The 14740-nt window shown below is 43.3% G+C and overlaps 1 protein-coding gene and 1 pseudogene across 2 annotated transcripts; both read left to right on the top strand.

Annotated features, from left to right (window-relative positions):
* The first annotated feature begins 589 nt into the window (after positions 1-589).
* LOC306929485 (acidic mammalian chitinase-like) lies at positions 590-5479 on the top strand. Its single transcript, XM_079510028.1, has 12 exons — positions 590-734; positions 1088-1261; positions 2074-2103; positions 2209-2410; positions 2526-2582; positions 2692-2857; positions 3303-3427; positions 3538-3661; positions 3775-3960; positions 4097-4216; positions 4306-4447; positions 5084-5479. Exons 2-12 carry the CDS (start codon positions 1237-1239, stop codon positions 5341-5343), a joined length of 1437 nt encoding a protein of 478 aa, XP_079366154.1. The 5' UTR covers positions 590-734; positions 1088-1236; the 3' UTR covers positions 5344-5479.
* Positions 5480-8117: 2638 nt separating this feature from the next.
* Positions 8118-13609, top strand: LOC306930127 (acidic mammalian chitinase-like; annotated as a pseudogene). Its single transcript, XR_013792542.1, has 12 exons — positions 8118-8264; positions 8618-8791; positions 9604-9633; positions 9739-9940; positions 10054-10110; positions 10216-10381; positions 10823-10947; positions 11058-11181; positions 11295-11480; positions 11617-11736; positions 11826-11967; positions 13196-13609. The product of XR_013792542.1 is annotated as an acidic mammalian chitinase-like (transcript).
* Positions 13610-14740: the final 1131 nt, after the last annotated feature.

Genomic DNA, 14740 nt, shown 5'->3' with positions numbered 1-14740 from the left:
TACATAGACAAAACAGTACCATGTCAACACACAACGATACACTTACAACGTCGAAACATAGAGGCTCTCCAATCCACTCAAAACACTACAACGACCAGAAGCATCTATTGCAACACCTTACAAAATACTACTACTACTACTACTACTAGTAGTACTAGTAGTACTAGTACTAGTAGTACTAGTACTACTACTAATAATAATAAATAATCAAGCATTACAGTAAAATAGTTGTAGCCTATTGGTTCATAAGCAATTTCTGTATCCTGTCAATATTAGTCCTGCTAACTAGTAACAGCAATCATATCATTATTGAATGACACTTGAAAGTTATCAGCTCAATTTACAACGGCAGTGGAAAATAGAAGGGCACTGCTGAAGAACAAGAACATGAATGAGGTGGCTGCTGATTAGCAAAAACAATGAAGCCGGATCAAACATGGTTTACTGGTATGGAGAGGAAATGGAACCTATATAAGGTGTTAAAAAGGCCAGTTGGTTTAGTCCACACTCACCCCTCCCCCCTCCTAGAGTAAGGCCAGTTGGTTTAGTCCACACTCACCCCTCCCCCCTCCTAGAGTAGTGGCTCCAACAAGCAGGTGAAGTTTATTGAGTTGATTAGGTCACTATGACACCAGCAGGTGTAGTTCCTTCACTTAATCAAGCCACACAGTTAATTATGTGCTAGTTCATTCTTCACTGCAGAGTTGTTGGGAGAGGCTGTGCGTCCATTGATAGTAAGTGTTTGGTTTATGTAAATGCAAACGTTTTCATGCCTATGTTCAATCTTATTGTTATGGATGTAAAGTGCTATTGCTTTGTTTGTATTTTGTGTTCTTTGGCACTACTGCTAGAGTTTACCACTTACAGCCTATTATGTGAGAGCTTGTAGATCAGTGATTTTTGGTTGATACGTAAAGTGCTATTGCTTTGTTTGTATTTTGTGTTCTTTGGCACTACTGCTAGAGTTTACCACTTACAGCCTATTATGTGAGAGCTTGTAGATCAGTGATTTTTGGTTGATACATTTGAATGTAGAGTGATTGCCGGTACATAAATGTTGTTTATCTTCTCATTTCTCATGTTATAGAAACCACATGCCTACACAACCTGTACAAAATAAACCGTGATCTAAACATCACATCAGTGGTGGGTGTGGAGTCATTGAGTGAGCCTACACGTCATTCACTTTTCTTCATAAGGGCTTTACTGGCGTTCAGTTAGCTGTACAGAGGCACCATGGGCAAGCTTCTCATCTGCGTTGGTAAGCTGACAAATATCTCTGTTTTTGTAGAAAAAGATTATTTAGCTACATTTTGAAATATATTATCTGTTCAACATATTTCTTAAATAGTAGCTTATCAAGTATTGTATAAATGCAATTTTGTTTGATAATGAGTAACTTTTGTCTGTCATTTAGTCTTAATTAAAGGAGTATAGTTCACACAAATCATGACTTTATTACTTATTAGTTACTTATTACACCCCCTGTGAGGCCTTGAATTCATGGAGATTCAAGCCAGTAATTTGGTCTCCTGCTGCATGGAGACATTAGCATCTTTACACCAGCCATCAAATTATTGGCTTAGGAATGTGACAAAAACAAACGTTGTTTTGGGTGAACTATACTCAAGTCTGACGGCACATTCACAAGATATGTTTTTCATGCAGCATTGTATGCAAACGAACAAATTACCACCGAGCTCCACAATCATTTGTCCCAGGCAGGATAGCTGATGGTAATCTAGGCCTATATTTATAGCCTAGAGTACATATTATTTTGTCAAGAAATAAACCACGTAGTTGCTCCATCTTGGTTAATTTCACACCTACAACTGCTAGTTTAAATCTGTTATTAGTTTTCGATAATGTTTCCATTATGTGTATACCGGTACATACAAAGCTTGACAGCATGCTGCAATAGGATAGGACAGAAATAGCACAGGCAAACATGCAAAGTCCCAGTGACCAAAATCATGCGAATGAAGCAACATGAAAGGTATCGTCGCCTCCTGTGTGAACGCACCTTGAGTGCTTTTCCTAACTGACTTCCTGCTTGTTTCTCTGTGTCTGCAGGACTGGCTCTCCTGCTGCACGCGCAGCTAGGTACGTTTGTCCACTTGGTGTGATAGGCTACTCTCAAATGGCAGAATACAAAGAATTATATCGACAACAAAACAACCTAACTGCATCTTATATCATGTCCTGCAGGATCCTCCTACATCCTCTCCTGTTATTTCACCAACTGGGGACAGTACCGTCCCGGTGCTGGGATGTACTTCCCCACCCAGATTGACCCATGTCTCTGTGACCACCTCATCTATGCCTTCGCTACCATGGACAACAACATGATCAAGTCCTTCGAGTGGAACGACCAGAAGCTATATGGACAGTTCCAGGCTCTCAAGAACCAGTGAGCGAGCAGAAACACACACACAAGCACACGCACACACCTACTGCATCCTACAGTGTAACACAAAGGCACGAGAACTAAAATAATATATATATATATATATTTGTTTTTTCAGGAACAGCAATCTGAAGACCCTGCTGGCCATTGGTGGATGGAACTTTGGCACTGCCAAGTGAGTATTAAAGATCAGCTAGTGACAGGAACCTCAGGAATGGGTAAAAGCACTAGTATGACTCTCTCTCTCTGACTGTCTCTGTCTCTCTCTCTCTCTCTCTCTGCAGGTTCACAGCCATGGTGGCCAGTCCTGCTAACCGTCAGATCTTCGCCCAAAGCGTGATCCAGTTCCTGCGCCAGTACGAGTTTGATGGTCTGGACATCGACTGGGAGTACCCAGGCTCTCGTGGCTCCCCACCTGAGGACAAGGCTCGCTTCACCGTCCTGTGTCAGGTCAGCCTTCTATCATGTTACATAATTCATGTGTCTCCTCAGCGTCCTGCAGTGAAATGCCAGTACTCCAAGCTAATTATTTGCACCCCCAATGCTCAACGATCCCGCACGAGCCCCCATTTGTGTTACAAACCAAAATCCGTAAAATCTGAATCCCCCCCCCACCACCCACCCCCTTTTCCCCTCACTGTATATTTTTCTTTTCCCTTTTTACCTCCATTATGATGAATTCCTGTTCTGTTCTTTGACTATATAGAAGTGTCTATTTGTACGTCTCTAAATGTTTTGATGAATTGAACAAGGTAACTCTTGTAAACTAGTGTAATGCTTAATTGGTCTTTGTATTGAGTTTGTGCTTGAAATGTACTGTAATTCTGCAAACTGTTAATAAATATTTCAATCAAAACAAACTCCTATGAGGATATCACCTCTTGTCTCTCTGCAGGAGCTGATGGCTGCCTTTGAGGCTGAAGCCAAGAAGACCAACCGTCCTCGTCTGATGCTCACCGCTGCCGTCTCTGCTGGAAAGGGAACCATCGACACTGGATACGAGATCTCCGCGATCGGAGGGTCAGTATAGATAACACACATTAAGCACCAAGCACATATACAGGGGTTAATGTACTAACATACACACTGCGTGGGCGACACTGCACTGACTACCGCCGTCCTTTCACCAGTATCTTGGACTACCTCCATGTGATGACCTACGACTTCCACGGCTCCTGGGAGAACATTCTTGGAGAGAACAGCCCTCTGTACAAGGGACCATCTGACCAGGGTAGTCTGATCTACTTCAACATGGTGAGTGTGGAGGTTCCTCTCTCTAGACTATGATTTGTAGGCTACATTGTGGTTAACTGTATGAATGTATCGTCTTTACTGTAAACCGTAAATGTTTCCTTGTCCATATATAGGATTACGCTATGAACTACTGGAAGAGCCAGGGCGCCCCAGCTGAGAAGCTGCTTGTCGGATTCCCCACCTACGGCCACTCCTTCAAACTGGCTTCCGCTTCCAACACCGCTGTTGGAGATGCAAACAGTGGAGCTGGACCTGCCGGTCCCTTCACCCGTCACCCTGGATTCTGGGCCTACTATGAGGTAATTCTTATTTTGTGTTTCTTCCACACTGTTGAGGAAGCTCGGAGTACAAGAATGTCATGTCCCCCACCGGCTGAATTGCACATGCATGTGAGGATAAAGCACCTTGAACCTATAAATCTCTGCCTTCATTCAGATCTGCACCTTCCTGAAGCAAGGGGCCACTCAGGCCTGGGATGCCCCCCAGCAGGTGCCTTACGCCTACAACACCCAGACCTGGGTTGGATACGACAACATCAAGAGCTTCAACATCAAGGTGCACAATTAGTATTTGACGTATTGCTCAGATTCGTAGCCACTGTCTCCTATTTCCGGGAGTACTAACAACTCGGTCCGTGTACACAGATCGACTGGCTGAAGCAGAGCGGTTTCGGTGGAGCCATGGTCTGGAGTCTGGACCTGGACGACTTCAGCGGCAATTTCTGTGGCCAGGGAAAATACCCTCTGATCAACACCATCAAGAGTGGCCTGGGAACCGGAGCTGCTGGTAACATGCTCTGTCACACGCACACGCACACGCACACCGTACAGAACCAGACATGCAGCACCAAAGTCTGACATCACTTAGAGGATGCTAATCTTAGATGGTGTACAGTATGTCGTCATATAAGAATTGTGTACCAAAAATAAACAAACCACCCTGGTGATTGTACTCATATGGATCATAATTATGAAGCATCAACTGTCGGAGAAAAACGTTTTTTTGTTTTTCCAGCTTAGTACAGGACAGTTGTATAGGTATACAGTAGTTCTGACGGCACTTCTTGTTTTCTCTTTCTTGCCCTGTATTGCTTTAGAGTACTTTCTTTCCTTCTGTTTAGTACCTGTAACTCTTGAACTCTTAACTTCTGTGCTGCCTCTGGGTGACATATTTATCCAAAGAGTGATTTATCTTTCTCCTCCATAGACGTTATCAAATGTAACTTAATAGAATAAATAAAGTTCCTAATATTTGCACATGGGGATTCCAATACATAATAATAACAACGCTGTGACCCATGGGTCGTGTGGGAGTGACATCAGGACTTCGGTATACTCTTATACTCTTTCATATTTCCACGAAGACTCCCATCGGAGTTCCATCTCTCTTGACACCCACGTTGTCCTCTGTCTCCCCCTTCAGGCTGCAGCCCTCGCACACAGCCTCTGGCCCCCGTCACCCCCACCCAGCACCCCCGTCCCGTGCCCGGTGGCGGCGGAAGCAGCGGAGGCGGAAGCAGCAGTGGAGGATCTGGATTCTGCTCCACCAGGAACAACGGATCCTACCCAAACCCCACCAACAAGAACCACTACTACCAGTGCGCCAACGGACAGACCTACGCGCAGAGCTGCGCTTCTGGCCTCGTGTTCGACACCAGCTGCGACTGCTGCAACTGGGCTTGAACAATGAGTACAATATGGCTCCACTGTGTGTCTTAGTAGTTCTTTAGGTGTATTGGAGTTGCGTGTAAATATAGGCTGTTAATCCAATACGCTTGTTGTCTCATGATCACTGATGGAAATAAAGTACGTTAATGTATGGCTGTCTTCTTATGTGCCTTTCTCTCCTCCGGTCCTTTTGTCTCTACTTTAGTGTCTTCTACTTTAGTGTTGTTGATCAATGCCGAAAGTACGAAGACGTTGTTTATTGCAGTAGAACACGGAGTATCATCATCATCTTACATATTCTCAAATACATCACAGAGAATGGATAACCATCAAGGTGGAAGATGTTAGAGTACATAATGTACACATTACACGTTAAAGATATTTAAAATACTATTAAACTCAACAAAATTGATGTACAGTATTTGTAAAATAATCATTTTGTCAGCATCATTACCCAAGAAAGATAATGACATTGTCTCAACAACAAAATATACAACTTCCCAAAAGTAAAAAAAAATAAATACAAATAGAAACAATTACATCATGTAACATATTGCTGCAAGCAGCGTCAGAATGAGCTGGAATTATAGTAGTACTACTAATAATAATAAATGATCAAGCATTACAGTAAAATAATTGTAGCCTATTGGTTCATAAGCAATTTCTGTATCCTGTCAATATTAGTCCTGCTAACTAGTAACAGCAATCATATCATTATTGAATGACACTTGAAAGTTATCAGCTCAATTTACAACGGCAGTGGAAAATAGAAGGGCACTGCTGAAGAACATGAATGAGGTGGCTGCTGATTAGCAAAAATAATGAAGCCGGATCAAACATGGTTTACTGATATGGGTCCTCATTCACAAAGGAGAAATACGCAAGAGTGTAACGGAAGCGTAAACAGATGCGGGAAATTCCGTCCGATCACGCAACGTTGTTTTTGCCGTGCAATTCAAAGAGCGGTGTGTACCACAGGTACGCAGGTGTATGTTGTGAGGTACGCAGGTGAATGCGAGCGGGTGCCAAATGATCGGAAAATCAGCGGATAACTTAATTTGCATTGATCCACGGCCCATTTCACACCATAAAAGGCGTCAAGCATGACTCAGCAGACAGCAGTAAAAAAAACAAAAAATAACTATAGGCCTTACAGCTCAAACGAAATAGAGGTCCTCCTGACGGAATGCAACAAAATAATGATATTTTCCAGTATAGTGGCTTCACAAATTAAAATAAAAATGATTGCTGGAAAGAAATTAGGCTATATTAGGAAATTAAAAGAAAATGATCTGACCATGTCAAGCGCCGGAGCGACGACCACCACCTGCAGTCTCTTTTTTTACATCCATATACCATTACATTTGTGCGTGATTCTTTATATTGTCTATAGCCTACCATTAAACTATATAAATCATTTTCCCAAGCTTACAAAACGGTGAACGCTGCTCCGCACCGCTGCAGCAATGTCAAGCTGACTTACGGTATAAAATGCAGCTTGGCCATTTATTTATTTAAGTTCGGGACCAAGGCAGCAAGCTAGCGTATACTTGGCAATTATATTATAAAGCCTTTTCTTTTCTATTAAACAATTGCTCACTCACACCTTTGCAGAGGTAAAACATATATCCGATATTTTTATCAGAGCTGCATTGATTCATGCGGGGAATAGATTAATATCATCTCACTGTCATCTGTCTGAATGCCATGTGGAGAATGGATTTGTTCTGATCATGGACACGTAGGCATAGGCCTATAGCTATTTAAAATTTCAACCATATACGGCGGGTAGCCTCCTCTTTGTCAGATCTAAGTGCAGGTTCATTTATGATGATGTCGTCATATTAAAATGATTCGCGAATTTCGCGGGACATTTGGCACCAAACTTGATTGATCTCATCAATGTAGTAGCCTACAGCCTAGCTATAAATTCCCCATATTATAATTAATTAAGGTGCACTGGCTTAAAACTATGACTGGCCGAATTGCACGCGCTGATGCAATAATGTGGACTTCTATTTTTTTATAGGGCTAATTAGCCCTTGTGACTGCTGTCTGTCTGTCAGACCGGCATGTCTGTGAACCATAGAAATAATCTGTTCTGTCCGGGCCGGGCTCACCGCACCGTTATATTAATTTTCCAATGAATTCGTACAGTGCAGAATGCAGATAAGTGTATGTTCTTTTTTAACATGCAGCGCGAGTCCGCGAGAGCCGATCTACAAGCTCACAACGCGTTGCACTGCGAGTAGAAAGCTGGGACTCTAGGCTAACCTGCCTCTAGAATGCATGCATTTAGGCATCCAAGTGATACTTGGCTTTTATATAAGCTATCATTTTTTTATGTGCTGACCAATGTTTTGGACACATTCCTACATATTTTATCTGAGATTTGGGGAATTTTAATTGATTCAGAATGAAGACTAAAGCCTTCTGAATAAATCTACGCAAGCAGTACACGACCCTCTGAGCTGGCGCAGCTTTTAGCGGAGATTCCGACCATCCGACGTCACCGTCAAGTTCACGTTCAAGTTCATGAATTCCCACGTAATGTGGGAATCCACGTAAATGCCTGTCCGCTCACGCTCCGCTCACGTTACGTAACGGTATGAGCGTAAACGCCGTTGTGAATGAGGACCATGGAGAGGAAATGGAACCTATATAAGGTGTTAAAAAGGCCAGTTGGTTTAGTCCACACTCACCCCTCCCCCCTCCTAGAGTAAGGCCAGTTGGTTTAGTCCACACTCACCCCTCCCCCCTCCTAGAGTAGTGGCTCCAACAAGCAGGTGAAGTTTATTGAGTTGATTAGGTCACTATGACACCAGCAGGTGTAGTTCCTTCACTTAATCAAGCCACACAGTTCATGTACCAGTTCACTATGTGCTAGTTCATTCTTCACTGCAGAGTTGTTGGGAGAGGTTGTGCGTCCATTGATAGTAAGTGTTTGGTTTATGTAAATGCAAACGTTTTCATGCCTATGTTCAATCTTATTGTTATGGATGTAAAGTGCTATTGCTTTGTTTGTATTTTGTGTTGTTCTTTGGCACTACTGCTAGAGTTTACCACTTAAAGCCTATGTGAGAGCTTGTAGATCAGTGATTTTTGGTTGATACGTAAAGTGCTATTGCTTTGTTTGTATTTTGTGTTCTTTGGCACTACTGCTAGAGTTTACCACTTACAGCCTATTATGTGAGAGCTTGTAGATCAGTGATTTTTGGTTGATACATTTGAATGTAGAGTGATTGCCGGTACATCAATGTTGTTTATCTTCTCATTTCTCATGTTATAGAAACCACATGCCTACACAACCTGTACAAAATAAACCGTGATCTAAACATCACATCAGTGGTGGGTGTGGAGTCATTGAGTGAGCCTACACGTCATTCACTTTTCTTCATAAGGGCTTTACTGGCGTTCAGTTAGCTGTACAGAGGCACCATGGGCAAGCTTCTCATCTGCGTTGGTAAGCTGACAAATATCTCTGTTTTTGTAGAAAAAGATTATTTAGCTACATTTTGAAATATATTATCTGTTCAACATATTTCTTAAATAGTAGCTTATCAAGTATTGTATAAACGCAATTTTGTTTGATAATGAGTAACTTTTGTCTGTCATTTAGTCTTAATTAAAGGAGTATAGTTCACACAAATCATGACTTTATTAGTTACTTATTACACACCCTGTGAGGCCTTGAATTCATGGAGATTCAAGCCAGTAATTTGGTCTCCTGCTGCATGGAGACATTAGCATCTTTACACCAGCCATCAAATTATTGGCTTAGGAATGTGACAAAAACAAACAAACGTTGTTTTGGGTGAACTATACTCCTCAAGTCTGACGGCACATTCACAAGATATGTTTTTCATGCAGCATTGTATGCAAACGAACAAATTACCACCGAGCTCCACAATCATTTGTCCCAGGCAGGATAGCTGATGGTAATCTAGGCCTATATTTATAGCCTAGAGTACATATTATTTTGTCAAGAAATAAACCACGTAGTTGCTCCATCTTGGTTAATTTCACACCTACAACTGCTAGTTTAAATCTGTTATTAGTTTTCGATAATGTTTCCATTATGTGTATACCGGTACATACAAAGCTTGACAGCATGCTGCAATAGGATAGGACAGAAATAGCACAGGCAAACATACAAAGTCCCAGTGACCAAAATCATGCGAATGAAGCAACATGAAAGGTATCGTCGCCTCCTGTGTGAACGCACCTTGAGTGCTTTTCCTAACTGACTTCCTGCTTGTTTCTCTGTGTCTGCAGGACTGGCTCTCCTGCTGCACGCGCAGCTAGGTACGTTTGTCCACTTGGTGTGATAGGCTACTCTCAAATGGCAGAATACAAAGAATTATATCGACAACAAAACAACCTAACTGCATCTTATATCATGTCCTGCAGGATCCTCCTACATCCTCTCCTGTTATTTCACCAACTGGGGACAGTACCGTCCCGGTGCTGGGAAGTACTTCCCCACCCAGATTGACCCATGTCTCTGTGACCACCTCATCTATGCCTTCGCTACCATGGACAACAACATGATCAAGTCCTTAGAGTGGGACGACCAGAAGCTATATGGACAGTTCCAGGCTCTCAAGAACCAGTGAGCGAGCAGAAACACACACACAAGCACACGCACACACCTACTGCATCCTACAGTGTAACACAAAGGCACGAGAACTAAAATAATATATATATATATATTTGTTTTTTCAGGAACAGCAATCTGAAGACCCTGCTGGCCATTGGTGGATGGAACTTTGGCACTGCCAAGTGAGTATTAAAGATCAGCTAGTGACAGGAACCTCAGGAATGGGTAAAAGCACTAGTATGACTCTCTCTCTGACTGTCTCTGTCTCTCTCTCTCTCTCTCTGCAGGTTCACAGCCATGGTGGCCAGTCCTGCTAACCGTCAGATCTTCGCCCAAAGCGTGATCCAGTTCCTGCGCCAGTACGAGTTTGATGGTCTGGACATCGACTGGGAGTACCCAGGCTCTCGTGGCTCCCCACCTGAGGACAAGGCTCGCTTCACCCTCCTGTGTCAGGTCAGCCTTCTATCATGTTACATAATTCATGTGTCTCCTCAGCGTCCTGCAGTGAAATGCCAGTACTCCAAGCTAATTATTTGCACCCCCAATGCTCAACGATCCCGGACGAGCCCCCATTTGTGTTACAAACCAAAATCCGTAAAATCTGAATCCCCCCCCACCACCCACCCCCTTTTCCCCTCACTGTATATTTTTCTTTTCCCTTTTTACCTCCATTATGATTTCCTGTTCTGTTCTTTGACTATATAGAAGTGTCTATTTGTACATCTCTAAATGTTTTGATGAATTGAACAAGGTAACTCTTGTAAACAAGTGTAATGCTTAATTGGTCTTTGTATTGAGTTTGTGCTTGAAATGTACTGTAATTCTGCAAACTGTTAATAAATATTTCAATCAAAACAAACTCCTATGAGGATATCACCTCTTGTCTCTCTGCAGGAGCTGATGGCTGCCTTTGAGGATGAAGCCAAGAACACCAACCGTCCTCGTCTGATGCTCACCGCTGCCGTCTCTGCTGGAAAGGGAACCATCGACACTGGATACGAGATCTCCGCGATCGGAGGGTCAGTATAGATAACACACATTAAGCACCAAGCACATATACAGGGGTTAATGTACTAACATACACACTGCGTGGGCGACACTGCACTGACTACCGCCGTCCTTTCACCAGTATCTTGGACTACCTCCATGTGATGACCTACGACTTCCACGGCTCCTGGGAGAACATTCTTGGAGAGAACAGCCCTCTGTACAAGGGACCATCTGACCAGGGTAGTCTGATCTACTTCAACATGGTGAGTGTGGAGGTTCCTCTCTCTAGACTATGATTTGTAGGCTACATTGTGGTTAACTGTATGAATGTATCGTCTTTACTGTAAACCGTAAATGTTTCCTTGTCCATATATAGGATTACGCTATGAACTACTGGAAGAGCCAGGGCGCCCCAGCTGAGAAGCTGCTTGTCGGATTCCCCACCTACGGCCACACCTTCAAACTGGCTTCCGCTTCCAACACCGCTGTTGGAGATGCAAGCAGTGGAGCTGGACCTGCTGGTCCCTTCACCCGTCAGGCTGGATTCTGGGCCTACTATGAGGTAATTCTTATTTTGTGTTTCTTCCACACTGTTGAGGAAGCTCGGAGTACAAGAATGTCATGTCCCCCACCGGCTGAATTGCACATGCATGTGAGGATAAAGCACCTTGAACCTATAAATCTCTGCCTTCATTCAGATCTGCACCTTCCTGAAGCAAGGCGCCACTCAGGCCTGGGATGCCCCCCAGCAGGTGCCTTACGCCAACAACACCCAGACCTGGGTTGGATACGACAACATCAAGAGCTTCAACATCAAGGTGCACAATTAGTATTTGACGTATTGCTCAGATTCGTAGCCACTGTCTCCTATTTCCGGGAGTACTAACAACTCGGTCCGTGTACACAGATCGACTGGCTGAAGCAGAGCGGTTTCGGTGGAGCCATGGTCTGGAGTCTGGACCTGGATGACTTCAGCGGCAATTTCTGTGGCCTGGGAAAATACCCTCTGATCAACACCATCAAGACTGGCCTGGGAACCGGAGCTGCTGGTAACATGCTCTGTCACACGCACACGCACACGCACACAGTACAGAACCAGACATGCAGCACCAAAGTCTGACATCACTGCCGCTAGAGGAAGCTAATCTTAGATGGTGTACAGTATGTCGTCATATAAGAATTGTGTACCAAAAATAAACAAAGCACCCTGGTGATTTTACTCATATGGATCATAATTATGATGTACAGGACAGTTGTATAGGTATACACTATTCTTGTATACAGTAGTTCTGACGGAACTTCTTGTTTTCTCTGTCTTGCCCTGTATTGCTTTAGAGCAGGGGTTCTCAACGTTTTTGGCCGGGGACCCCCGGAAATGCTTTGGCAATGTCTCGGGACCCCCGCCCCGCCCCCTCCCGACCCCCAATATAAATTGACTGCTACAATAACCTTAAACCATTTTGGGCGGGAACCCCTTTTGGTGTTTTAAGCATTGTTATAATTTAGCTATTTAAAAATAGCAGATCTACAAGCTCATAGCGCGCCACCGAGTGGCGCGCTACGAGCTTGTAGGTCTGCTATTTTTGAAAAATCGTAAAAAAAAAAAAAAAAAGATCATATATATATATATATAATTTTTTATTAATAATTTGGGGACCCCCTAAAATAATTTGGCGACCCCCCGAGGGGTCGCGACCCACGGGTTGAGAACCCCTGCTTTAGAGTACTTTCTTTCCTTACTGTTTAGTACCTGTAACTCTTGAACTCTTAACTTCTGTGCTGCCTCTGGGTGAAATATTTCCAATTATTTATCCAAAGAGTGATTTATCTTTCTCCTCCATAGACGTTATCAAATGTAACTTAATAGAATAAATAAAGTTCCTAATATTTGCACATATTTGGATTCCAATACATAATAATAATAACGCTGTGACCCATGGGTCGTGTGGGAGTGACATCAGGACTTCGGTATACTCTTATACGCTTTCATATTTCCACGAAGACTCGCATCAGAGTTCCATCTTTTTTTTTTAGATATTTTTTTTTTGCGGCTTACGCCTTTTATTGTTTTGTTTTTTTGAAGGGACAGACAGTAGGCTGACAGGAAACGGGAGAGAGATGGGGGAAGACATGCAGTAAAAGGCCGTGTCGGGCTCGGGAGTCGAACCCGCGGCACACTGCGACTGGATTACCAGTCGGGTGCCCAGACGGTTACGCCACCGCCTGGGCAGTTCCATCTTTCTTGACACCCACTTTGTCCTCTGTCTCCCCCTTCAGGCTGCAGCCCTCGCACACAGCCTCTGGCCCCCGTCACCCCCACCCAGCACCACCAGCACCACCAGCACCGCCGGGCACGGGACGTGCCCGGCGGAGGCAGCGGAGGCGGAAGCAGCAGTGGAGGATCTGGATTCTGCTCCACCAGGAACAACGGATTCTACCCAAACCCCACCAACAAGAACCACTACTACCAGTGCACCAACGGACAGACCTACGCGCAGAGCTGCGTTTCTGGCCTCGTGTTCGACACCAGCTGCGACTGCTGCAACTGGGCTTGAACAATGAGTACATTATGGCTCCACCGTGTGTCTTAGTAGTTCTTTAGGTGTATTGGAGTTGCGTGTAAATATAGGCTGTTAATCCAATACGCTTGTTGTCTCATGATCACTGATGGAAATAAAGTACGTTATTGTATGGCTGTCTTCTTATGTGCCTTTCTCTCCTCCGGTCCTTATGTCTCTACTTTAGTGTCTTCCACTAGTGTTGTTGATCAATGCCGAAAGTACGAAGACGTTGTTTATTGCAGTAGAACACGGAGTACGCTATCATCATCATCTTACATATTCTCAAATACATCATAGAGAATGGATAACCTTCAAGGCTGAAAATGTTACAGAGTACATAATGTACACATTACACGTTAAAGATATTTAAAATACTATTAAACTCAACAAAATTGATGTACAGTATTTGTAAAATAATCATTATGTCAGCATCATTACCCAAGAAAGATAATGACATTGTCTCCACAACAAATTATACAACTAAAATAGAAACAATTACATCATGTAACATATTGCTGCAAGCAGCGTCAGAATGAGCTGAAATTCTAAATGTTGGCAGATATAAGGGGCAGAGGTCATGGATCACAGTGGCAAATATGTTCCTGGTGAGGACAGGCATAATGTGTTAAATTATTCTTGTAGTAGTAAGATTTGTTTCTTGGCCATTTGGCATGACCCTCCTGCCAAGTTTAATACAATGCGACTGCCCTCACTGCATACAAACAAACAAACAAATGGCATGTCGACACAATGTATGCTTGCTTCCTACCGTAACTACCAGCAAACAGTAGTCAGTTGGGGGAGGGGGTATTCAATTTGTCAATCAGTCAGGAGAGTGAAGGACAAGAGATCTATAAGACAGACGGGATACTGATTCCCCCCTCTTCAGTCTGATTTTTTCTTATCACCTGCTCACTCCTCATGCATTGAAGGAAGTGTGCTCAGTTTGGGGCTCTCCCCAGGTGGGAGAGTGGATAGAAAACAATCAAACAAACAAAAACGCAGTGCGCAAAATGTGTTGTGGTGTGTTTACATTGTAAGGTTTAAAAACCTTACCACTTACAAACTAAAAGAGAATATTTAAGATGTCCCTAAAATCTTAAATAGGCCTATACTTCCTGTCAAACAAAAACGTACTGCGTGATAACATAGATCTTGATTTCATTCACCTGTGTTTCCCACATCTTATTACATGGCTGTGTTTCCCACAGCTTATTACATGGCTGTGTTTCCCACAGCTTATTACATGGCTGTGTTTCCC

Source organism: Electrona antarctica (genome assembly GCF_951216825.1).
Source record: "Electrona antarctica genome assembly, chromosome: 9".
Classification (NCBI taxonomy): domain Eukaryota; kingdom Metazoa; phylum Chordata; class Actinopteri; order Myctophiformes; family Myctophidae; genus Electrona; species Electrona antarctica.
The sequence above is the reverse complement of the archived record's forward strand: the minus strand, read 5'-3'. Positions and strand labels throughout refer to the sequence as shown.

Coding starts and splice junctions, on each gene's coding strand:
- LOC306929485 (XM_079510028.1), top strand. CDS start 1,237: ATGGGCAAGCTTCTCATCTGCGTTG. Junction 2,104..2,208: donor CCTGCTGCACGCGCAGCTAG/GTACGTTTGTCC, acceptor CATGTCCTGCAG/GATCCTCCTACATCCTCTCC. Junction 3,428..3,537: donor GAGATCTCCGCGATCGGAGG/GTCAGTATAGAT, acceptor TCCTTTCACCAG/TATCTTGGACTACCTCCATG.